The sequence below is a fragment of the Epargyreus clarus genome, unplaced genomic scaffold (genome assembly GCF_041222505.1).
Source record: "Epargyreus clarus isolate Ecla_fem2 unplaced genomic scaffold, WU_Ecla_fem_2.2 ptg000007l, whole genome shotgun sequence".
Classification (NCBI taxonomy): domain Eukaryota; kingdom Metazoa; phylum Arthropoda; class Insecta; order Lepidoptera; family Hesperiidae; genus Epargyreus; species Epargyreus clarus.
In genome coordinates, this window is record NW_027332215.1 from 17,751,629 (window position 1) to 17,777,227 (window position 25,599).

At 42.8% G+C, this 25,599-nt stretch overlaps 2 protein-coding genes across 2 annotated transcripts in view; both read left to right on the top strand.

Annotated features, from left to right (window-relative positions):
- Positions 1-19,273, top strand: part of S1P (membrane-bound transcription factor site-1 protease) — a 31,284-nt gene extending 12,011 nt beyond the window's left edge. Inside the window, exons 10-20 of the mRNA XM_073074950.1 lie at positions 387-551; positions 1,792-1,941; positions 2,557-2,639; positions 3,188-3,393; positions 4,352-4,550; positions 5,961-6,024; positions 6,450-6,590; positions 7,005-7,142; positions 8,739-8,913; positions 16,510-16,695; positions 17,596-19,273. Coding sequence (XP_072931051.1) covers positions 387-551; positions 1,792-1,941; positions 2,557-2,639; positions 3,188-3,393; positions 4,352-4,550; positions 5,961-6,024; positions 6,450-6,590; positions 7,005-7,142; positions 8,739-8,913; positions 16,510-16,695; positions 17,596-17,816 — 1,728 coding nt within the window. The 3' untranslated portion in view covers positions 17,817-19,273. The remainder of the gene's footprint in view (positions 1-386; positions 552-1,791; positions 1,942-2,556; positions 2,640-3,187; positions 3,394-4,351; positions 4,551-5,960; positions 6,025-6,449; positions 6,591-7,004; positions 7,143-8,738; positions 8,914-16,509; positions 16,696-17,595) is intronic.
- A 2,978-nt stretch (positions 19,274-22,251) lies between these two features.
- The window catches only part of AcCoAS (acetyl coenzyme A synthase), a 37,164-nt gene continuing 33,816 nt past the window's right edge, over positions 22,252-25,599 (top strand). The window contains exon 1 of the mRNA XM_073074956.1: positions 22,252-22,651. Coding sequence (XP_072931057.1) covers positions 22,350-22,651 — 302 coding nt within the window. The 5' untranslated portion in view covers positions 22,252-22,349. The remainder of the gene's footprint in view (positions 22,652-25,599) is intronic.

Genomic DNA, 25,599 nt, shown 5'->3' on the forward strand with positions numbered 1-25,599 from the left:
TTTCATTTTTTTATATGTATTTGCTTATATAATCAGAATATATTAAGTAAAACTCATGCACAAAAAAAAAATAAAAAATTGTTGACCTATGTTATTGAACCTGTAAATAGGCGCTTGCGGCCTGAGATTTGATTCATGGTACTACGAAAAAAGTTTAAATTTTGAAGATTTTGGTAGTCACAATGAAAAATTTAAATGACAAATGATAAATAAGTTTGGGCTAACAAAGAAACCATTTACAAGTTTGGACATAGATAACGAGTTCAATCTTCGTAATATCCAATACTTACTCGGTAAGCTCATTGCCCGGAAGTGACTCTCAGCCCCCTATAAGTGAAGTCGCCGTTCTTGCACAATTCTAAAGTAGAATATAATGTTTGCCACAGTACCTGAAGGAGTACGAACCTCAAGCGAGCCTGAGCCCGCCGTACATCGACCTGACGGAGTGCCAGTACATGTGGCCGTACTGTACGCAGCCGATCTACTACAGCGGGCAGCCGACCATCGCGAACGTCACCGTCATTAACGGGCTCGGCGTCGTTGGGGACGTGGTGAGTGACGCATTATTTTACGCTTAGCCATAGATAAGTATAGATATCTCACTGCCTTGTAATTGAAGGAAGCCATTAAATGGCTTAAACGGCTGACAATTCTGTCAGCCGTTTAATGACCGTCATGGTGTAATTTACGCGAAACAATGCCGATATGCGCATTTAAGTGGTGCGAAATCAAAGAAAAAGTGCGGAGAAATATCGTTTCATTCGTAAATGCTCTAAAAACTACAATACTTTTCAAACACGAAAATAGATGACAGTGACAATTGCAATTGTCAAAAATGGTTACATTTTCTTGTTAGGAGTGAGTAATGTTTACTAATCTATAGAATTAGCATGCACCAGTGGCGGACTAAGGTCGATAAAGACCCGGGGCGGAAAGTTTAATGCAGGCCCCCAAAATAGTAAAAAGTTTTTTATCGCTGAGTGATACACATTTCATAGATTATTTGGTTGATGACAGGATCACAGGATCGGAAGCCCGGGGCGAACCGCCATTTCCGCCCTCCCCCCCCCCCCCTTAAGCCGCTAGAGGCACGCTCTACGATTAATAAACGCGAGCGAAATATAAATGGCTGAAAACGCCAAAACGCTTACGAACACGCACCGCAGTTAGCTTTCGGCTTAATTTTCTTTCAGTACATCATGGATTACTATTACTATGGGACACAGCCGCGCTTAAACAAGCCGCGATTGAAATATAACAATTTACGTTTTTTAAATCAGTCACTGAAAAAAGTCACTAATGCGTTCACTTGTATAGAAAGCAATGTGTTACACTTTTATTGTGGTTTCAGTCTTGCGGGTAAACGCGTACGTTTAATCGTAGTGGGTGCTATGCCTTGGCCCGTAAAAATGTTCTGTGGCAGGGGTGCCACTATCCATATTGTTGCTAGGTTGGCAAAACTACGCAAGTAGTGGAAAATTTTAACGGTTATACATATATTTCAATATTTAACATATCACAAATCCCTTATAATAATGTCAAAAACTAGTCATTTTAATGTCAAATAACGTTAGTTCTAGTTTTTAAGATCGTAATTATATGAAATTAGCGTAAAAAGTAAAAAACTTCTTGGCGTAATTGAAAAAAATCACTCATCTAACAACAAATGGTTGAGTTTCCGAAAACCACAACACGCATATGAACTTTGTCGATCTACAAAGGTTATGGCACTAAATTTGACATGTTTTACACTTATTCTAAAAATATGAACTAAATTGAAATCTCTTTCAGAAATCAGTCACGTGGCACCCGCATCTACCCCACGGACCTTTGATGGCCGTCACAGCGGACTACAGCCAAGTGCTATGGCCGTGGTCCGGATGGCTGGCCCTTAGTATCATTGTGCTCGAGGAAGGTGCTGATTTCGATGGGGTTATTGAGGTATGACCTGCACAAAAATATATAGAATTCTTAGAACAATATTGTATGATTTTAAGTTGTTGATTTTAGCCCGAATAATAATGTTGTACCCTTGTGTACTAGTACTAATAATGCAGGTGAAACATATAAATACCGTGGAATGGTGCCGTATGCTTCCCTTGACGGCCGCTCAGCCGTGATGCAACCTCCACCACACTTCCAAAAAGGTCTTCCGTGACCTCCGTTAGTATATAACAATAAATAAGTCATCCCGTGACGACTTCTGAGTTATGACTGCACTTTTTCTAACGTCAACATTTGAAATTTTGAATGTATACTTTATTTTCATCGTTAAGATTCCGCTTAACCTTAAGCTTTACTTAAACCTATGCCCAAGATTGGGAAAACTAAATAAATGTATTAAATGTCATATTTTATTATTATTCTAAAACAGTCAAATAGATCTTTTGTAATTTCGGCTTATGAATATTATTGTAATAATGAAGATCTGACTCCACATGTCGCAATGGTTTATTTGTACATTAGCATTATATTTCTATGCTTTATCTATGGTTATCTACGGTCTATGACTCTATTATTCTGTGGATCATGTTGAATAAATAATTTTGTCGACAGGGTCACGTTAACGTCACGATTGAAAGTCACCAAGAGAACGGCGATGGGGCAATGCGGAATGCAACACTGATGTTGCCTATACGGTGAGTGTTTATTGTAGATGATAGGGTTCAATAAAACTGTGAATTAGTACATGCTCGTTTGCCTCTGTCCTCCGCATCTGTATCTGTAATCAACCCTAGATAATTCTTTCTGAGATCGGTCACAAATGAGTTGCTAGCTTTGTGGACTAAGTTGAAATGTCTCATATTGATAAGGGAGATTCTTAATCCTTCAGATCGGAACACAAAAGCTCTGAACACTTCTGTGTAATTTAGCAGAAATAGGTGTAGCGGTAGTACCTCCGGAGTTGGACCACAAAGGGTTCGAGGTCCAAGGTTCAAATCCCCGGCACCTCAGATTTCTGAAAGTTATGTTATGCACTTGGCCAGCGCACTGGACTTTTTCATTCTGAAAGGAGACTCATGCCTAGCAATAGCAAAGTATAGTCCGCGCCAAACTGCTAGTCCGCTCTAAACTAGTTGCGAGCAGGTGTAGTCGTACAGTTTGCTATGCCGACGCGATTCATTTCTATAATCAGAGCGGACTAGCAGTTTCACGCGGACTATAACGTGTTGTCGATGTTTTGCAGCGCGCGCGTGATCCCCGTACCCGTGCGCTCCCGCCGCCTCCTGTGGGACCAGTTCCACAGCCTGCGGTACCCCGGCGGCTACTTCCCGCGGGACGACCTGCGCGCCAAGCACGACCCGCTCGACTGGCACGCGGACCACGTGCACACCAACTTCCGCGACATGTACCGCCGGCTGCGCGAACACGGCTTCTACCTGGAGGTTATGGGTGAGTGGGTTTGTTGTACGTGGGTGCAACGGGCTGGTGTCGGGAGGGGAGTTTAGGTTCGCTAAACTTCTAATTACCTCCCGAATTAATAGGCTTAGTATGAGATTAACAAAGGGGGGCGGGGATCTGCAACGGTATAAACCTCGTAGTGGGTGTGGATGCGTTATTGTGTTCGAATTTAAAGGTTGTTTTAAGTCTTACATAAGTAGTGGTGCAGTCTTGTAATCTATAGAATAATTAATTACAAAAATTTGCAACAAAACAGAAACAGACACAGATAAAATTAATAAATATTGGAGATGCTATCATCATCCTGACCTTCTGGTTCCAAATCTAAGACTGCTATCCCCCTCTTGCGCTTATGTAATACTTGAATACCCCCCTACTCGTTCTATTCAAAGTTATGTTTAAGTGGTTTAGATTAACCACCATTAATCAGAGTGTATAGATATTGGAAAACTAGTTTTCATCGAAGCACTAAATAATTTGGTCATAGGATGACATTGATAATTATACATGCTGTCTTATAATTTGTTTTCTAAAATAACGCACTTTCCAACACCTATGGATCTATTTTTGAACGAACTTAAATGAGGCTGAAATAATACACTTCACATTATGCAGTACGCTGTACAATTTTTGACCATTCTGACAATTAATAACATATATTTTTATAATGGACTCTGTGTTGATTGTCAGACGTTTTCGCATATATCCTACTACCCAAATGTAACTTACGATAAAATCGTTTAAACGAGGCATATCATCCCCCACCTCTAGGTACACCTCTGACGTGCCTCTACGTTCTGCTACCCAAATGCAACTTACGATAAAATTGTTTAAACAGAATATCATCCCCCACCTCTAGGTACACCTCTGACGTGCACCTACGTTCTGCTACCCAAATACAACTTAAGATAAAATTGTTTAAAATAAGAACATCATCCCCCACCTCTAGGTACACCCCTAACTTGCATCAACACGTCCCTGTACGGCGCACTGTTGCTAGTGGACCCTGAGGACGAGTATTTCCCTGAGGAGATGGCGACGCTGAAGAAGGCTATCGACGGTGGAATGTCCCTCATCGTGTTCGCGGAGTGGTACAACGCCACGCTGCTCAGACACGTCAAGTTCTACGATGAAAACACCAGGCAATGGTAATGTGACACGTAATGGCTGATTATACTTATAGGTTTACTAGTAAAGTCATAGATTAGTAAAGATTACTCACTCCTAAAAACAAAATGTAACCAGTTTTGACAATTGAAATTGTTACTGTCATCTATTTTCGTGTTTGAAAAATATTAAAAAATGTAGTTTTTAGATCATTTACGAATGAAACGATATTTCTCCGCACTTTTACTTCGATTTCGTGTTTTTGCACTACTTAACTGCGCATGTCGGCATTGTTCCGCGTAAATTACACCATGACAGCCATTAAACGGCTGACAGAATTTTCAGCCGTTTAAGGCTTTTAATGGCTTCCTTCAATTACAAGGCAGTGAGATATCTATACTATCTATGATTTATTATCTAGATATCTATGGTTTACTAGTAAAGTGAAAAGTTTGTTTTTATGTAATATAGGGAGTAGGAGACGAGTATGCAGTCCACCTGATGGTAAGTGGCTACTGCCGCCCATGGACATTTGTAATCAACCCCAGATAGGATTAGATATTCGTACCTGAAGTCGGCCACAGATGCGCCGCTACCCCTGAGGACTAAGGTGGGACGCTTCGAAAAACTATGTCTCCCTTATTACATCCTCCAAACCAGAACACAGCAGCGCTTAACGCTGCTGTTATGAGGCAGAAATAGGTGTGGCGGTGGTGTTGCCGGAGTCGAACGACAACGGGTTCTACCACCTTTATAGACTAGATTTACTTGTAAAGTGTGTAAGTGTAAAGTGGTTTTAAAAGTGGTTGAGCTCTCAGTGGTTCGATTCGACACACTCCCCTGGTGTTGCAAATGTCTATAGGCGACGGTGACTACTTTCTGGCTGCCGTCTGCCTCATCGTTTAGGTATAATCATAAAAAAAAATGTGAGTCGTCACGGGACGCCTGGCAGATGTGAAACATCGACATTATTTTGTATAAGTAATATGCAGAAAAGAACATATTGTGATAGAAACTAAATATGTCATAATAATAAAATATTACGATTTTTTTCCAGATAACGATGACTATTTATTGAATTCGATTGCGCATGGCGACGCGTCGCCACATCGTACACACTACTGCATATACTGTATGCAGTAGTGTGACTGTGACTATATATATACCATCGTATAGCGTGGCGCCACGGCATGCGTCGCCACGCCAGAAATCGGTTTTACGTCCGGCTATAGATGTTTCACATCAAAAAAAAATACTATTATGCTATAGCTCTATGCATTATACATAAGTTCATTATTTATAGTGTCGCTTTATCATTACAAAATCATTATAATCATGCACATGCGATAAATTTGTCCTGACACGCGAAATTTCTAATGCTACTGCAGTTTTGCGTCCAAATATATTATTTTTGAATTAACTTTATTTTCTACTTTGAACCTTACCTGCAGGTGGATACCGGAAACCGGTGGAAGCAATGTGCCCGCGTTAAATGATTTACTCGGCATGTATCAAGTGAGTATCCATTGAAATATTTTCTACATTCACACACACACACATACTTACATACATATGCCTATAGCTATTACACAAGAAGGCTTTTATCAATGATCGAAAATGAGTCAAGAGTGTCTTTAATAAGACAAACGATTGTAAATTATCTATACATATTATTAAAATTGGAGTGTCTGTTTTTAATATTGAAATAACCGCTTTTTACTTCATGCATATGAATATACATCCGGTACATACACAAAATAACATTTTTTACAATTTTTGTCTGTCTGTCTGTTTGTTCTGGCTAATCTCTGAAATGGCTGAACCGGTTTTGACGGGACTTTTATTGACAGGTAGCTAGCCGCGTTATTTCTTTTTAACGCGAGTGAAACCGCGGGGTACAGCTAGTATTACATAATCGACAAATTGTTCGTGTTGTCTAGGTTGCGCTTGGTGACAGAGTGTTCGAAGGTAGCTTCAAGTTGGGTGGCCACCAAATGTACTACGCGAGCGGCACCCACATCCACAGCTTCCCGGAGCACGGCGTTCTAGTTACTGCGAAACTATCCGACCAGGGAGAACAGGTATGTATCTTTTCTTATGGCTCGTATTTGAAAACAGATTAAAGCGTGTTTTTAGCGTGGAGCGTGGATGTGCGAACCGGTGTAACACATAATGTTGGGTCTTAAATGCGTGCGATGTAACACATTCATATTATATGAATAATACGAACGACGAATCCTGGCGTTGTTTATTGTTTGTAGTTTACAAGTCATGCATCATATAAAAATAATAAAGATAAATACACTTGTAACACATAATAGATCCAAACAATTTTCGAATTTTACTAAAAATAAGATTAGAATTGAAAACAATTATTTTATACTCTTGTAAATGTCAAATATTGTTATTTTATAAGACTATTGTTATTTTTTATTTGAGTATGGTCAAATTTCGACCACTACTATTATTTTAATATTAATATTTTTTATTTTCAGATAATGGCAGGCGACAAACCGGTGGTATATAAAGATGGGGATCAGGGCGAAACGGTCGACGTGCCCATACTGGGGCTACTGCAAACTGATGGCGAAACGCGCGACTACACCAACGACACCATGGATTCTATGCCTAAGGTCACTTTCAGTATTTTTTCAGAATAAGGATGGTTTAGACTATATCTACTTATCTTAAAATCCGGACCGCGTTTTAGAAAGCAAATTGAAGATTGAAACATCTTTCTTCGTCGAACTGTAATAAAATACATGCGTCAATAAGAAAATCAAAGGGTAAGACGTAAGAGGTAAGGTAAATTCAAACTCTATGTGAAAATTGTCCATAAAATAACTACCGAAGCGGTGTAATTAACTAGCTTTTACCCGCGGTTTCGCTCGCGGTCAGAGGGTTTTATCTTATAACTTGGGAACGATACTTTTTCGAGATGAAAGGTACCCTAAGTTGTTATCTGAATCCCTAACAAAGTGTGTACAAAATTTCATGACAATGTTATGTATTAAGGTTCGAAAATGTAGCAAACAAACAAACTGACATTCGCATTTATAAACAGCGGTGTAATATTCAAACGTTCTGCAATAATCTTTGCGTGATAGCTCAAAATATACACATTGTTTTCAAATTCTATGAATAGAAATAGACATATTTCTATTAACTGTATTTCTATGAGTAATTAGTTACAGTACAGTTACAGTTGTTGTGCAATAAATGAGTGTGCATCCGTTTTCGTTACATTACAAAGTATGCAAACATTGGAACAACCTTGTATTACCCATTACTCTGAATAGTAATTGTATTCGTTACTATCAAATGCTGTAAAATTAATACTGTTTTAGTATCCAGTGGTTTTATTGCCATTTTGCATGGTTTCTTGTGAATTAACTTTATAAATACTAGCTTTTATCAGCGGTTTCGCTCACCGTCCGAGGTCGATGACATGATTGGTGAGTGGCAGCTTAAGGGTTGTTTTTGTGGGAGGGTAAGTCATTTTCTGAACCCCTGACAACGGTTGTGTACCTAAGACGTGTAAGTATCGCAAACAAACACACAAACTCACATTTGCATTTTTAATATTACTTAAGATTTACAAAAGTGTAGTTATGTAAGTATTACTACATTCAGCCGTAGATAAAGATATGTTTTCAATATACCTCGTTTACAAACAGTCATGGTTGTCACACAAAATCGAGCACAAATAGGCTGTTACTAAAGGATGCAAATTTTCAATACCGAATATCTCAACAAACATTGTATTTCTTATTTCGGAACATTCTATTTCAACAGAAATCACTACGGATAACAAAAATTAAAACTGCACAACTATCAATGAATGTACACAAAATTGGTTAAATTAACTGCGTTACTTTCTTGTAAATTATTAAGACCAGAGGTTCCCAACCTTTTCTTGGTCAGGGACCACTATATAGGTACAATAAAACATTGACTTGATTGGACTAACATTGTTACTCAAAGTTACACGCAAATCATCACTTACTTTCAAACGGTTCATTGTCCGGTAAATTTAGAATCGTTCGCGGGTCATAATTTGGCTTCTGTGGACCACTGGTGGTCCACGGACCACTGGTTGGGAACCCCTGATTTAGACCATTATGTACACGCAGTCACGCACGCACAAATTCCGGGGACGCACGTGATGTGCTCGAAACGTTGCAGTGTGTTTTCCCTTTAATTACGTAATTTAATCATTATGATTCCAGGCGGGGCGTCTGGTGGTGTACGGGGATTCGTCGTGCCTCGAAGGTGGTTCAGTTCGACCCTGTCATTGGTTGCTGTTGGCTGCGTTGCAGTACGCTCTGGTCGGCCACCTGCCCTCTACTCTAAAGGAAGCAGCCGCCCCCAGGAAAAGAAGGGATGTGCATATCATACCCTCAGGTAATTAAGGAGTAAAAGTATGAGTGATGAGGGGGAAACTTTTAATGGGTATCCAATTTAGGAGGATTTTTACGGCGTCAACCTCAGAGTGATTTTTCTTTAAATACATTTATAGAGCTGTCAAAAATAACCAAAATCCCGTTCGAATTGAATAAGTCGTTTTGGAAGAAATCGTTGATAAAGAAGTTTAAATAGAAACATACATACATACATGAATAGCAGTCGAATACAGAACCTCCTTTTTTGGAGTCTGTTAAAAAATCAAAATTTGGTGGTACACACACGTGGTTCGAGTGCGTCTTGCACTTGACCAATTATTATTTACTAGAATAACAAAGTTGATACTGGGCATGATGACAAATTTTGAAAACCTACTCTTCTATAATGTAGGTACATGTCTACTGATTCCAGAAATCGTATTATTTCGGTAATAAATTCAGTATTTACGAATATAATAGCATTTTTAAAACAAATTTCGAAATCAGCTCAAAAATGCTCCGAAAAAAAAAGGTCATGGCGTCCGTAAGTGACTTCACGCTTCGATATCCCATAGAAAAGTTCAAGCATTACGGTGACACGCTAAAAAAATAACGTAATTTTGCTCCAATTAACGTTTCAGACAAGATGGCAGACTGCTGTATTTTATATTTTTATTTTATTGAAAATATAATACATCTTAAAGTTTATCTTAAACATGGGTCAGTTTTGAGAATCCTTTCAACATATTTGAATGAATTTTAGATCGCTGGTTTTTAATCCGATGTAATTTAGAATCTTTGTGCGCTACTGCCAATAAGAGCAGATGTAAATCCTTATTCCTTACTAATATTATAAATCCGAAAGTAACTCTGTCTGTCTGTCTGTCTGTCTGGTTGTCTCTTCTTCACGCCCAAACCACTGAACCGATTTTAATGAAATTTTGTATAAATATAGTCTGAGACCCGAGAAAGGACATAGAATAGTTTTTATCCCGGAAATCCCACGGGAACTAGGAATGGGAATCTAAGATCGATTAATGGGACAATCGATCTTTTGGACCCAAAACCTCGATTATTTTAATCGATATTAGTAAGGATTGAGAATCGTAAACTATGCATTTGTACATGTGATGATCTTTAGCAAAGTTGAAGGTACCAATTTCCAGTTTTATGTATGTTAGTATGGTATATTTTCTTTTAAACGCGGGCGAAGCCGCGGGCAAAAACTAGTAATAAATAGATGCCGATAAGTAGTACTCTGCACCCTTTGGTTGTCCTTGTTACAACATACTCACTCCCGCGACACCCGAATAGGTCCTCAGGATCTCCGTTATAAAATATAATTATATCTCGTCCTGTGACGAACTCCGAATTAAATTGTGACAGCCTGATTTTGTATGTAATGACAAAAACGTCAGCATTTTAAATTATGAATTTACTTTTTAATATCAGTATTTCAACCAGTCCTAAATACTGAACAATATTATTTTTACTTACAGTTGTTACAATTTAATAGGCCCATTTTGACACATGCCATCCTAACGTCATTAATGTCTTAAGCTATCTTTTTAGTAGCCAAGCAAGATGGGACTTCATACCCACCGGTCTCTCATATGCCGCGTCTGCGTTTGCAATATGGGGGTGGGTAGGGATTATTAGGGTCTCGAGGGTACCCTCTTTGCCCGGACAAATTCTCAAGGGGGTGAATACCCCCCGGATTTTTTAATATTCTTTCATAATAATATAATATTAATAATAATATCATAATATAATGAGACAACATTAAAATTATACCAAACCCGCTGTTTAGCGGGGGGTACGGGACTCGGTCAAATTACCAAGCTGGCAGTCCCCCTCCTGATGGTCGGAGGGAGGAACCAACCCTGGGAGCTCCCGCGGAAGCGGCCGCCCCTCAGGTGGTCGATCGTGAAGGGGCGCGAACCCCTTTAGGTGGGAGTGTGGTCCGGCCTCAGCCCGCTCGTACATCGAGCGAGCGAGGCGAACCACAAATTCCTCCACGGACTGCATTTTAAGGTCGCGCTCCAACACGTCGTTCCTGACGTAGCGACCAGCCCCCACGATCACTCGCAAGGCCAGGTTCTGCTGCGCCTGGCGACGCTGCCGATTCGACCTAGAGACCAACGTGTACCATGCCGGCTTCGCGTAGGTGAGTCGGGAACGAATGTAGGTCTTGTAGATACCTAGTTTCGTTCGTAACGGTAACCTGGATGTAAGCACCGGTCGGAGCATCGCTCGGGCCACTCGGGCCTGGTGGATCGAGTGCTTCACCTGCGGGGTCATACGCAACGAGCGATCGATGTTACATCCTAGGTATTTAACATGCGTCTGCCAAGCTTCTTCCGTTCCCCGGAGACGTAGCGGCGACAGCATAATACGCTTGCGGCTGAAAAGTATTGCGACTGTCTTACCAACATTGACAGCCATGCGCCACTTATCCAGCCACAAAGGTAGTAGGTCGAGCAGGCACTGCATCCTGGCGGCAGTTAGTTCAGCTCGGTGGGATGATGCGAAGTACACTGTGCACAAGCACTGTCGTCTGCGAACAATGCGAGCATAATGTCCCGTTCCCACTCCTCCAGATGACCGTGAAGGGTGAGAACGTCGTTGGTGTATAACGAGTAGAGCCACGGCGAGAGGCAGCTTCCCTGCGGCACCCCCGCACTTATGGGCCTAGGGTTTGAGGCGACGTCCTCGACCGAAATATAGAACTGCCGCTCACTTAGAAACGATGCTATCAACCGTGTCAGCCCCGCCGGGGCAGGTGTATTACACGGTCGAACGCCTTCTCGATATCGAGAAAGACGCCGACGGTGTGACGGCCGTAATTAAGCTCGGATGCCAAGTGATGGATAACCTGCGTAAGCTGTAGCGTTGTAGAGTGGCCAGCGCGGAACCCGAACTGCTCGTCCCTTATATTAAGGAACGGGCGCAGTCGTTTCAACGCCAGCCTCTCAAACAGCTTGGCTGTGGTTGACAGTAGGGTTATGGGGCGGTAGCTACCCGGGAGATGGCGGTCTTTCCCCGGTTTCGGGAGGACAATTACCTTCCCAAGTTTCCAGATAGTCGGGAAATGGCTGGGTAGACCCCTTCGAGTGCCGATGTCGGACCCCTGAGGAAATCCCTTACTCTACCCTCTACCTGCTCATGGTGCGCGGAGACGTACGGTGCGGGTGGGTGCGGTGAGAATTGCACTTGCATGTACTCCGTAAGCACCTCCGCGCGGTCCTTAGCTGCGTGGACCCGCCGCCCCTCGCCATCTAGGAAGAGGGTGACGGGGACCTTAGCTCGAGTCAGCTGTCTGTTCAAATGGTGAAGTGACGTCTGCGTCTCGCTCGCCTGATCGATCCTCATCTCCCAGGCGGCACCTCGCCATCTCAACAGACAGCCGCTCGGCCATCGCATTGAGGTCACGCTTGACCCGGGGGCATCGGGTGCGCGCCCAGAGCTCACGCAGTCTACGCTTTTTAGCGAGAGCCTCGCTCAGACGAGCTGGGAGAGGTGTTGAGTAGCGACCCGCCTCCACAGGGATCTGGGTGGTCGAGGCCGCCAGGGCATTCTGTATAGAGGTTTGTAATACCTCGGTGGCGGCCTCGATCCCCTCGGGTGAGGAGAGTGGGCCGCTGAATTTAATAGTTGCTAAAAAGTTCTTAAATTTCTCCCAGTCCGTTTTACTGTGGGTTCTGGGGGGCTCTACACACGGCCCTATACCAAGCGTGACCAAGATGAGCAGGTGTTGTGTGTCTAGGTCATACAACACCTCCACGTGAACTGGACACGGGAGGTTCTTGTGAAATACTATGACCAGGACATCGGGACGGTGCGACTCTACCGAGAGGATATGTGTGGGAGCTTCGAGCCCCTGCACCTCATATCCTTTAGCCTCGGCGTCTAAGTACAGTTTCCGTCCCGCGGGGCTGATGACTCTAGAACCCCACGCCAGATGTTTTGCGTTGAGGTCACCAGCCACCAAGGTCGGAACACCACCGTCCAGGATGTTGTGGATGTCCTGCAGGTCAAATTGGGGACCTGGTGGGCGATATGCCGCATAGAGACGCAGCTCTCTTTCCGCCACTTTAAGTGCAACCCCTATAGAGCGCGTAAACTTAAAGGGCGGTAGTGACAACTCCTCGTGTATCACGTTGTGACGGACCGCCACCAAGGTGCCCCTGTAGGGGAGCCCCTCTGATGTGGTTTCGTCTCGCTGGTAAACGTAGTAGTTGGGTAGTTTCAGATCGAGGCTCGCCAAAGAGCACGACATGTATGTCCTGCTCCTGTGCGAGACGTCGCAGCGCGCTCAGGTGGGATTGAATCCCCCCTGGATTCCACTACAGCGCCCTGAGAGACGCTGCACTGGACCCCAAGGAGGTCGGACACAATCCGACGCACGGCCGTAACAAGGTCCGGGTGCTGGGCCACTGCCTCGCAGATTGCCTGTGCGGCTGTGATGAACACATCTGCGGGCGTGTCCAGCCCGAGAGCCCGAAAGGGCCGTGCGGCGGGGATAGGAGTCTGGGAGTGGCGGGGGCAGGGGGGGTAGGGGGTTCTGTTACCTCGACCCTTGGCCGCCTCTGCGGTCCCTGTCGGCTAGTGCCCTCCACGACGACAGCCTGGGCTGGGGGATGGGCACGGACGGGGCGTGGTGCGGGCTGACGCCCCGGCGCCACCGCGGACTGCTGCGTCTGCGGCGGCGCCGGCCGTTCCGCCGGCGTGGGGGCCACTGCCACGGCTGGATGCGTCTCAGGTATTGAGTCGGCCTCCATGTGCTGGGGGGTCGACTCGGGAAATGGAACCTGCCGGGCCGCCGCCCTCAATCTCTTACGCTTTTCGCGACGGCGCCTGTTAAAAGCGGCATGCCGCCCAGGCGTTGGCGCGTTTGCGGGTGCCATCAGAGAGGCCCCAGTCGTGCCAGCATGATCCTCCACGACGCGCACTTGGTGTCCTATAGCAGCGGTGGACGCTCGTCCTCTGGCAGGGGGTACCTGGGGAGGGGGAGCGGCGTTCCGCGCTTGGCGTATGCCGGGGATGGGGGTACCGTAGTTGTACGCTCCTGGCTCGCGCCACCTTCCTCAGGACCGGGCATCGCCTATCGTTGGCGTTATGCGGCCCCTGACAGTTGGCACACTTGTCTGGAGCGTCTCGCGAGAGAGGGCACTCCCGGGTTGCGTGTGCCTCCGCGCACCGGACACACTTAAGGCGCCGGAAGCAATTGTATGAGGAGTGACTGAAGCCTTGGCACCTGTGGCATTGCGCCAAGCCGCTTCGGCCCGTCCACGCCTCAACAACCACCCCCGGCATGTGGAGTAGCTCGTTGACCCTATAGAGCCTAGCGAGCTCCTCCTGCCCCATGTGGTCCAGTTGTACGTTGAACACACACCCGGGCATACCCTTCTGTGGTGGGATGTGGGTTCCAAAGCGTACAGGGAACCCAAGCCCCCTGAGCGCCTCACACACTCTCTCCGGGTTCGTATCCCCGGGTAATCCACGCACGGCCACCTTAGTGGGGCGGGATTCCCTCAGGGTGTAGCAGAACCAGGAGAGGTCCGGCTCAGTCTCCGAGAGGGCGGTCAGGTAGGCCTGGATTATCCTGTATTCTTCCGGGGTTGAGGGGAAAAAGCGTATCCCCTTCCATAGGGCCGAGCGCTAGGTGCCCGGCCCAATCGGGTGTGCAGCTCTTCAAAATGCTGCACCCAATTGGGTAGCCGCTCCACTACTATGGGCGGATACCCTTAGGGTCTGTCGTCGACTCGATTCCCGCGGGACTCACCGACGACGGATGAGGGCGGCGCTGCTCCAGCAGTCGCCGTTCGGGGTGGGGTAGGAGCGGCTCTCTGTGGCGCCTGCATCGACGCTGCCGCGGCATATGAGTGTTCCCGTCTCACTGATCCTGGTGAGACTGGGCTGCCACTAACCCTGTCCCCGTCTGCTAGCAAGTTGTGCCCTACAGGGGAAGGAGGGTGTGAGGTCGTTGCGGGAATGGCTGGGTTCACGGGGATCTCGTCGTTGCCCGGCGACGACAGCGATCGCAACGCTATCGCCGCGTATGACGTGCTGTCGAGGCCGGTCTCGACGGAAGGCACCCTCGGGGGCGGAGGGGATAGGGAGGGGGAGCGCGGGGGGACCTAGATATCTGCTTGACAGCAGTAGCAGTGTCCGCCGAGGCCTCCACTTCCTTCACGCTATCCTCAAACTCTTCTGAAGAAGAAGCGGGCATCTTCTCTTCTACGGCCGACAACTTCGCGGGTGGCTCTTGGGGTGAGTCCGAGGGCGAGACCCGTCTGGGCATCTTACTCGCCCTTCGAGGCGGCGTTGGTGGTGCCACGGGTGTCGGCTCGTCGAGATCTAGGACCAGCATGTCCTGTCTGGGTCCTAGGGGCAAGGGCACGTCGTCTTCCTCCTCCTGCCGGAAACTTGCTCGGCTGGTGGTAGCGACGGCAGAGCCTCTCCGAGCCCCCCTTTGGTCCCTGCTCACCACAATCATGGAGTGCAGGGGTTCCTCTGCTGGTCGAGGTAGTTCACTCCGGGGCGCAAATATGTCGCGCACCATGAGGCGTCTACCCTCGTCCCTTTCGAGGCTTCGCGGGTTCGCGCCAGAGGACCGACGCGCTCCCTCCTTGCTCTTCTCCCGTCGTGCGGCCATCCCTACCGGGGGAAACGCGCTTGTGCGGAGCCCAGTAAGGCGCCAGCGATGACGGCAGTTGTATATAGGCGCGGTCACTCCGGCACTCGCACCCTTTCACACACGAAAGGGACGGGTGTACGGAGACACACTATGGTGCTCTTTCGCTCGGTCCCCGAAGTGAGACTTTAGGAGTGTACTTACAAAAAGTTGTCCCGGGTACCCCCCGGAGGCTTTTCGTCCGGCTTAGCAGGCTGGTTCCACTTCTAATTGGGCACTGCAATCCTTGTTTGCACTGCAATCCAATAGAAGGGTATCCAAACTCTGCAATCCTGATGATTGACACTCTTTGTAACACTCGGTACTAAGTTTTTGCGATTTTAGAACTTGCGCGGGTGTTCGAGAGACGCGATAACATTGACAGCCAAATGTCAAGTCCTCAAGTAGTAGGCAGTTTACAACCACGTGACGGCTAGAGTTTGCGGCTTCAAAGCATTCGAAAGAAATCATAATCGATTAACTTTCAAATAATCGAAACTCAGACTTACCAATAATTATTTATTTATCCCTTTTTCATCATAACAACAATAAAGTAATCAAGAGTTTGTTTCTCAGTGAATGATAAAATAAAAAAAAAATACAGTTTACGAGCGAAGCTTTATATATTCTTCTAAACATGATTAAATTTTTAAATTATACTAGAATTTATTTTCTTTTTCCCTTTTTATTAAATATTTAAATGATTTTGAAATATATTAAATAAATATTGTGTTTATAAAATATTCAGTAATCTATACAATACGATGTGGGGTTGTAATCGATTTGAAGTAAAAATCGTTTTATTTGGTTATCGATTTGTGTCACATGCTTAGAGCCTAGCGATGGCATGTGTCAAAATGGGCCTATTAAATTGTGACGACTATAAATCATTTATTTTTCGCTATTTAATACTGTCATCATAGTAATTGTACGTCCATGCAGATCTACCGAAGCGCGCCGAGGGCGGTCGTCTGCACGCGTACTCGCGCGTGCTCGCCGCGGACGGCAGCGGGCCGCGGCCGGCGCCCGCGTGCCCGTCGCCCGCGCCGCTGCCGCCCCGCGCCGTGCACGCGCCGCCCGCGCGCACGCTCGCGCCCCGACACCCGCCCACCGACCCGAGGAGCATCGGTATGTGTATCTATACTAATATTATAAAGAGGAAAACTTTGTTTGTTTGTTTGATTGTAATGAATAGGTTCAAAAATTACTGGACCGATTTTAAAAGTTCTTTCACCGTTCGAGAGCTACATTATCCACGAGTAACATAGGCTATATTTTATATGAAATATATTTGATAAATAGATTTTGAGGCGGTACAAAGTTTGCCGGGTCAGCTAGTACTGTATATGACGCTTATTGCACGCACACTAGGTGTCGTGAGGGTCAGACACATACCCATGCTAGGTGACATGGCGCCATGGAGTGGCATCCGCCCACCGACCCCAGGAGCATCGGTATGTGCGTATGATGCTTACTGCATACACTAAGTGTTGTGGGTGCCATGGAACGCCACCGCGACTTACGCGCTGACTTGAGGAGCATCAGTATGTGCTCATGACGCTTTCTGCACACACTAGGTGTCGTGAGTGCCATGTAACGCCACTACGACCCGCTTACCGATCTAAAGAGCATTACTGATGCTCATATATGAGAATATGATGCTTACTGCACTCACACACTATGAGCCGTAGGTATTATGACGTAGCACCGTGAAGCATCGGTATGTGCAAATGACACTTACTGCACACGTGGCACGGGTCCATGGAGCGGCACCCGCCCACCTGTCCGGCGCTAGACACTTTTAGTACTCACAGCACAACACTAAGAGGCTACGATTTAACTGCTAGCAGAACTATCCGGCGACCCCTCCAGTGCTCCGTGTTACGTAATGATGTCATTAATGGTTTGGTATTCATTAAAAGAGGGTAGTGGTAAAAAGCGAAATCACGATCATTTCTATGACGTGCTACCATATGTATAGAGAATAGGAAATGATAATAAATATACAAATGTGTTGAACGAATCCAGGTGGTCCCGACATAGACATGACGGAGCCGGCGCCGCGCGCGTGGCGCGGGGCGGGCGCGGCGCCCTCGCGCTCGCACCTCGACGCGGACGCGCCCGCCAGCACCGCCAGCCGCGCGCTCACGCTGCTCGCGCTCGCCGCGCTGCTCTACTGCCTCGCCACCTTCTGGAAGCGCTGGGGGCGCAAGCTGCGCAGACGCCGGCTCATGCCCCTCGCCACCTAGCGATGGATCCCGGACCCTCGTCCGGGGCCCGACACGCGCAAAAATAGATATTGACGCGAGAACAATACGCAACCGCTGCCCATGCGGACGCTGGACCTAGTCTGCGGGCACAAACGAATGATCGTATCGAACTTAATAATAACTGCGATACGTGCGCTAGTGAAAAAAGTGAACGAAACACTATATACATTCAAGTTTTATCTACGTAAATTCGTGCAAGTGCACTTCGTTCCTGACTGTAAGCGACACGCATTCTAAGTAATGTTTAATGAACGAGGTTGCTTCGAAAAATTTCTTAAGTTTAAAAAGAAATACTCAGCAACAACGATATCTATTAATAATTACATAAATATTAGTGACTATTTATGTATATCATTAGGTCCTTACCAAATTGTTATGTAGAAAGTACTTATGTTACCTCAATTTACCTATTATGCGTAACTTATACAAATTATTAAATTGGCTCATATTAACAAATAGTCTTAAGATAGAACGTCGCTAACAATTTAGCATTGAATGGAGGGGTAGTTAATAGGTTGATAAATGAATGTTCAATATCGTCTAAGTATGTTAAAGTTAGTTACCGTCTATTTTCGGATTTATGTGATTAACTTCTTAGCTGACCAGGTCTGATTCATAAAGTATAAAGAGCGTGGATTCCGGTATCCCGTACGAATATTTCGCCAAACCAGACTGAAATCATCCATCGATTGTAGTTATGCACACTCAACATCCATACTACAGCAAACTTACTATTGTTTTGGGCTTTCAAACGACAATGCGGGGTCTAATTATCCTCAATCTTCTCGGTACTTTATTCTACTCCAATTGCCTTGATTTCAATGGTATATGACATGCTTAATTTTTGCCAAATTGCAATAAATTGATGCTAAATATAAACTTCCATTTTAAGTCATTAATTTTGAATCAATTCCATTGAAAAGTTTTATTCACATAATAATTTATAAATTAAATATTATTGTATATTTATATTTAAATTTTAGTTAATCGTGCATAATATATTATTCAGACGGAAGTCCCGTTCATTGAGTTATGTGAGTTTTTGAGTTTTCTACGAACAATTCAGTTACTAAAAGAACACTTATATTGTTATTACATCCGTAATATTTTCACTAAGAAATAAAATGAACTATGTAAAACTGTTTTTGTTACTGTAAATACAAAAAAGTAAACATTAAGTTTTATTCTGGTATTAGATACTCGCAAATAATCGGTCAAGTATGTCGATGGTCAATGACGAGAATGTAAACGCCGCATTAAAAAACCTACAACTCGAGGAGAACGGGCGAGTGTCGCGGCAAGTGCCGAGTAACCGCAACTGAGTTATTTACATACTCGTACTCGCGCCTACTCGGCTATACTCGATAAATATATGTATAATAAATTAATTATTATTGTCAATTTTTTAATTATCCAGATGTGATTTTGGTTATTGTTCAATCATATAGATCTGTGGTTCAATCCCTAATTAAAATTATGTTAAAATGAACTTTAAAATTGACATCTTTAAGGATTGCACAGTAACATTTACAGTTCTTCACAAATGTTTTTAATGACCTGTTTGAGTACGTTAGGTAAACGTAAAATATCTCCGATTATCGTACTGTTAATATTGGTGTATTATTACTATCGACTCTGTATTTTTTTACGGTAATATTAGTTTGTACTTTTTATAATCAAATTATAAAAGACTGCCCGCATTCACTTTGGCGTAACTTTACATTGTTATTTATTATGCATTATATCCTATTACTAGGAAATAATAAAAATAATAATAAAATTTATTTATACACTTATTAGTACATTTTATTTTATAATACTCCTTATACTTTCACAAAATTCACTTTTTTTTTAGCTTTCTATATAGAAGTTAAATATACTGGATTTTGTATTGTTATTATTATTACATATTATAGATTATAGTTTCTATAACCGGGTAAAAGAATACCGGATATGGTGTTATCGTTACCGATATGTTAAATTTAATATGTACGAGGGGGCGTTTTTAAGTTCGCGGAATGAGGGAGAAGGAGGGAAAATAAAATGTTAAAATTATTTTTCTTTTTCTACATATTCTCCTGCAAGACGAATACATTTTTAAGATCTTTGCATTAACTTATTTAAACCCTCATAAAAAATGTTTTGTCCTTGTCGAAAAAATTGCGTCCTTAACTTCTTCGTCTGTAGAAAATTTATTTCCACGAAGCTCTTTTTTCATTTTTGGAAAGAGATAGTAATCTCTGGGAGCCAGGTCTGGCCTATAGGGTGGATTTAAAATATCTAAGTTCACCTTATGCAGGGCAGCCAGTGCAATACGGCTCTTGTGTACGGGCGCATTGTCATGCAACAGCAGGACACCTGGTTAATTTTCCTCACCTTTTTTCTTTGACGGCTTCTTTTAACCGCTCCAGGATAGTTGCGTAATATTCTCCGGTTATAGAGACACTTTTATGTTTATAATCTATTAACAAAATTCCTTCTGAATCCTAAAAGACTGTCGCCATGAGTTTTCCGACCGATTGTGACACCTTAAACTTTTTATGAGGTGCTGTACCCTTTTTATGCCACTGCATGGAGTCTTGTTTAGACTCAGGTTCATAATGGTGAACCCAAGTTTAATCTCCAGTAACAATTCGATTCAGTACAATACCCTTGTCTTCTCCACAGAGGTCCAAAAACGCACGGGAACATTCAACGCGCTGTTGTTTTTGAGGCGGCGTGAGCATTCTCGGCACCCACCGCGCGCTGACCTAAGTCATGCAGAAATTTAAAAATGGTTGTGTCGGATACTCCAACCATTTCTGCTGAAGTTCCTTCTTAGCCGAGCATCTTCCAGTACTAATTTTTCGACTTTCGCCATCGTTTCCGGTGGTCACCTCAACAGACCGTCTTGGGTCGTCTTCAAGTGAATCCCTGCCTAGCTTAAAAAGGTTGTTCCACTTGTAAACCTTCGTTTTTCCAGGGCAAGAGTCCCCGTAAACCGATGACATTTTTCCATTATGATTTGCACAGACTTTTCTCCATACTTCAAATTTTCTTCCGCATTGACTTGTTTAATTGTCGATAGTTTTAAAAGTAATGATGCAATTGTGACAAAACTTTATATCTATACTATTTATGAGTCACTTAACACGTACCGCCCTTAACGAGCCCGCTATCCTTCCTCCAACCTCACCATTCCGCAGACTTAAAAACGCACCCTCGTATATGTCCATAAGGAAAATTGGTCGTAATAAAACCATTGCGTGACGACCATCCGATTGCTTAGGGACCATCCATAAATTACGTCTACATGAATTTCTTAATCCTTTCATCCTTCCCCCTTCTTGTAACATTTTGTGGGACCCCTCCTCAGTGCGACGTCACATATTTTGCAATTCTACATCTAGTGTAGAGATTATTATTTTACACCAGCACTTCCGAATTTATTTTTGTTTCCAATTAAATTATGTTTACCTGTGATATAATTGTAGATATATTACGTGTTGAAATGACATCACGAAAATTTGTTCACCCCTTGTCGACAATGTCACACTTCGTCGACTCCCACCTTTCCCCCTTAACGTGTGGCGTAATGTATGGATGAACCCTTCTGTCAGTTGACGTCATACTGCGGTATAGTCCGCGTAAAACTACTAATTGTATAACTACACTTGCTCGCAACAACTTCAAAGCGGACTAGCAGTTTCAGATCAAATTCTAGGAAGTAATTATGAATGACAAACTACACTGCTACAGGAAAAGACTCATTTTGAAGAATATAAAATGTATGAAATAGAATAGATGTATGAAAGAAACTTTCATACATCTTCATACTAACCCTTAACAAATTCTTCGATACATCCATTACGCATTTTTTTATAATTAATGTCACTTTATTCGTTAAAGACTGATGACATAATATTTGGCAGAGGGCTTCAGCCCCTGCGAATGGATTCAATGATAAATATACGAATCTTTTCACCACACTAAGAAAGGTAAGAAAGGGAGACGATAAAGCCCATATTTGAACTTAAGCTATTATTTTACAAGTAAAGTAGTAGGGATAAATTATAAATGTTCCAAATTATCACGTACGAGAAAACGTAAAAACATAAAAGTTAAGGCTCCTAATTAAGCCTTCTTGTCAATCATGTCACTTCTATTTATTTTAAAAGTAATTTAATAGATAAATGCTGTTTATACGTTTATAGATTTTATTTCGTATATATTTGATTCGAATGTACTTAATATAAAATGAAAAAAACACTTCTGATTATAGGATGTCTTATGATCGGAATATTACGTTAAGGTTAATTAACATTAAAAATTGGCGGTTAGTGTAAAGCGGCTGTGCGCATGCGCGTTTCATGCGTGCGTCATTCCACTCGCGAGCGCTGCGCCGCTGTAGCACAGAGTATACACAGAAAAGTCAATCTATTCTGTCCATACAATTTGTTCAGTCAGTAGCCGCGAAGTCGTCAGAGAGAGGACATCGTTTTCAGTCGCAGCGCGATATCTAGCGCAGCCAGAATGTCGCGCGTTTATCAGCCACCCGCCCTTGTCGTCGACAAATCTCGTCTGCCATCTTTCGCGAAGTACAAGGAGATGCATAAAAAATCTATCGAGAATCCCGAAGAGTTCTGGTCCGAAATAGCCAACGAATTCTTTTGGCAAGTCCCTTACGAGCCGGGCAACTTCGTGTCGTATAATTTCGACAGCTCTCAAGGGGAAGTTTTTGCGAAATGGATGGAAGGAGCCGTCACCAACATCTGCTTCAACATCCTGGACCGCAACGTGATGAACGGTCACGGGGAGAAAGTCGCCTTTTATTGGTAAGAATTTTGTCTCGTTTTAGGTGTTACGGAATCAATAGGCGGCTGGGCGATGCATCGCTCCGTTCTGAGACGGCGCGCGAATTTATTGATTTTCCGCCGATACCAATTTTCCGGATGCAGCTAACATGAGAGATACCTAGATACATTACGTAATATTATATTACAGCACAAAGCAACCTTCATCTTATTTGATAAACTTAATCAACTGAAATGAGCGTTATGACTGAGCGTCGCTTGTGCATACAAAATAATACACGCTTCTTCGCAGTTTTGCACCGCATTTTCATAAAAAATCATGTTTAAGGAAAACTCATTTTTTAATATTATGTTTTTTTTTTGCAACATTATTTCTGTTATATAGCGAATGATTTTGTTCTTGTTTTTCATATCATTTTGGATGTATTGTTAGCTGGCATTAGGTTTTCTTCATCATCATTGAATTACGAGTTCATTTATTTTCTTTTTTATTTTAGGTAAGGCACGTATGTGACATACTTCCAGGTCATAGATCATTCATTAGCCTTGAGTATTGATTAGGCTTGCCTATTGTCTAGCTATGTGTTCGTACAGGTCAGTCTGGGAATGACATCAAAAAAGAAAGTCTGAGCAGCAGTAATACGTTCGGTGGTGGTCAACTAATATCTTAACTTGCCTATTGCTCGTGTCTTTTTGTATTATTCGAAACTAGACTGGTCTACTTATTTTTATTATACTTCTATCAGGTCAAATAAAGAACCTCATTTTACTAAACCTCAATAAAGGGAAAATGGTTAATAATTTTAACATTTTAAATTTATAAAATGGAATAATACAACATTATACTTATTGAATTATATACCTTCCAAATAGTTACGTAACAATATATTGTTACTTTTATACAATTTTGAAGATTAATTATAATTCATTCGAATAACTTATTTATAAGTCGGAGAAGGATTCAGGGCAGGTTAAATCAAGACAAGTCTTTACGTAATTACAGAAGTACTTACGTTGAATATTTGCTTATTCTCGAGTAAATTTTTATTCGTATTAAAATGTGCATGCCACCAAATCTCGTATGTTCATCTAAATCGAGATAAAACCTTGACCTCGCTGCGCGGACCCTCTCATTATGTAACCCCTTTTACCTGCATGCGGCACATCGCAAGGGGCAGCTCTACTTAGATGTAGACGTGGCCTCATTTCTCTTATTACATTCGAATAATAATAAAATTAAATTTATTTAACAAACTCTCAAGTAAAAAGGTGCTATTCGTGTACAATCATATATTTTTTTTAACTTTTAGAGATCGATATCAACATATCTTTATAGCCAGACAGGAATGAGTCGTGAGGCCTTTGGCGGATCAATGGGGAAAGTGGGGGGTTATAATAGACTCAATCCTCTCTCCCACAAAATCTACAATCATGTATTATCCGTAACCTTTTACGGGCCTTTCACAAATACGAGGACCTTTTTTATCTGACTTTCCACTTGTTAAGGAAACCACACAATTATATATTATGTCCTCGTAGGTAGGTAGACATTTTTTCATCAACTGTTTTTAATAACACCTTTATTTGGCTGGGTTAAGCCTCCAAACGAAATTCCTGGACCCGCCACTGCATGACGCAATGGTAATAAATATATAAAGCTTAGTTCACACCAATGAGCTTATGATACCTGACAGAAAAAATGGGAAAGGAACAATTGAAAGCGGAAAGTTCAAGTTGGAAGCCAAAAATTGCGAAAGTAATTGGCGAAAGTAAGGTGCATTTATACCTACAGACATCGCACGATAAAATAATATAATTCTATATAATGAGCATGAACTTATATATATTCTTCCGAAACCCGACCACACATACCTACACGGATCTTCTGTGTCAAGTCAAAATATTATATGTAGAATTGAAAATATGACGTTGTTTGACAAGACACGTATAAATGAGGCCTAAGTCTCGCCGAAGTCATGAAACAAAATAAAAATAAAAATCTCAAATTCATGAGTAAAAATCTGGCTGCACGTATCTACAAGCAGAATTAAACATTTGTTGCGGTTTCGTTCATGGGGAAATAAAACAACGAAGTAGTTAGGTATTTTACCTACCTATTTTCTTGAAACAAAACTTTCGACCGATCGGACAGCAGAAGGTCAAGTATAATACCCATAAAAGCGTGTTAAAAACATTATAAGTAGACAATTTGCTATATACTATTAGTACTCGTATACCTACTTTTTATAAGATTGTATTGGCAAGCAAGAATAGTCCCCCTGAAGGCCAGCGGTCACTGCGTTTATGTTTTTATGACCAAATCCATATAAGAGAGAATGTATCAGAAGCTGATGACAGATGCGTTGCCACGTCTGAGAACTGAACGGGTCACCTTATGTGTAAGTCATTCGGCCACAGTTTTTCACCGAAACGCAGAAGTTCTTCATAGCCCTTAGAAATAGATGTAGCGGTGATACCTACCTATTTCATACGAGCCCAACTACAGAAATGGTAGAGCCTGTCTTGTTCGACCGGACAATAAGTGGTATATTTTAATCATCATCATCATCAGGACTACAGATCAAACATTGTTAAGATTTCATACTAAAACAAGCATCGCGCTTCGCACCTAGATCATATACAGGGTGAATCTCCATAAAGTGCACATATTGAAACAGGTAAAATTAAACCGCATTTTGTCGACAAAAAAAATATAAAAAAAATTAAAAAAAATTTTTTTTGGGTTTTACGACCGTTTGAATTTTTTTTTGGGAATTGTGCACCTGAAGTAAATAAATCGCTATAACTTTTAAACTAAGAGGGTTATCAGGTTCAAACAAAAATAACAATGATTGCTAATGATAGGCCGTACTGATCCATGAAAAAAAAAAACAAAAAAAAAATCATCTTCCCAGGAAAAAAATGTCAGATTAGTGCAAAAAAGCACTTTTTTTAGGTAAAACTTTCAG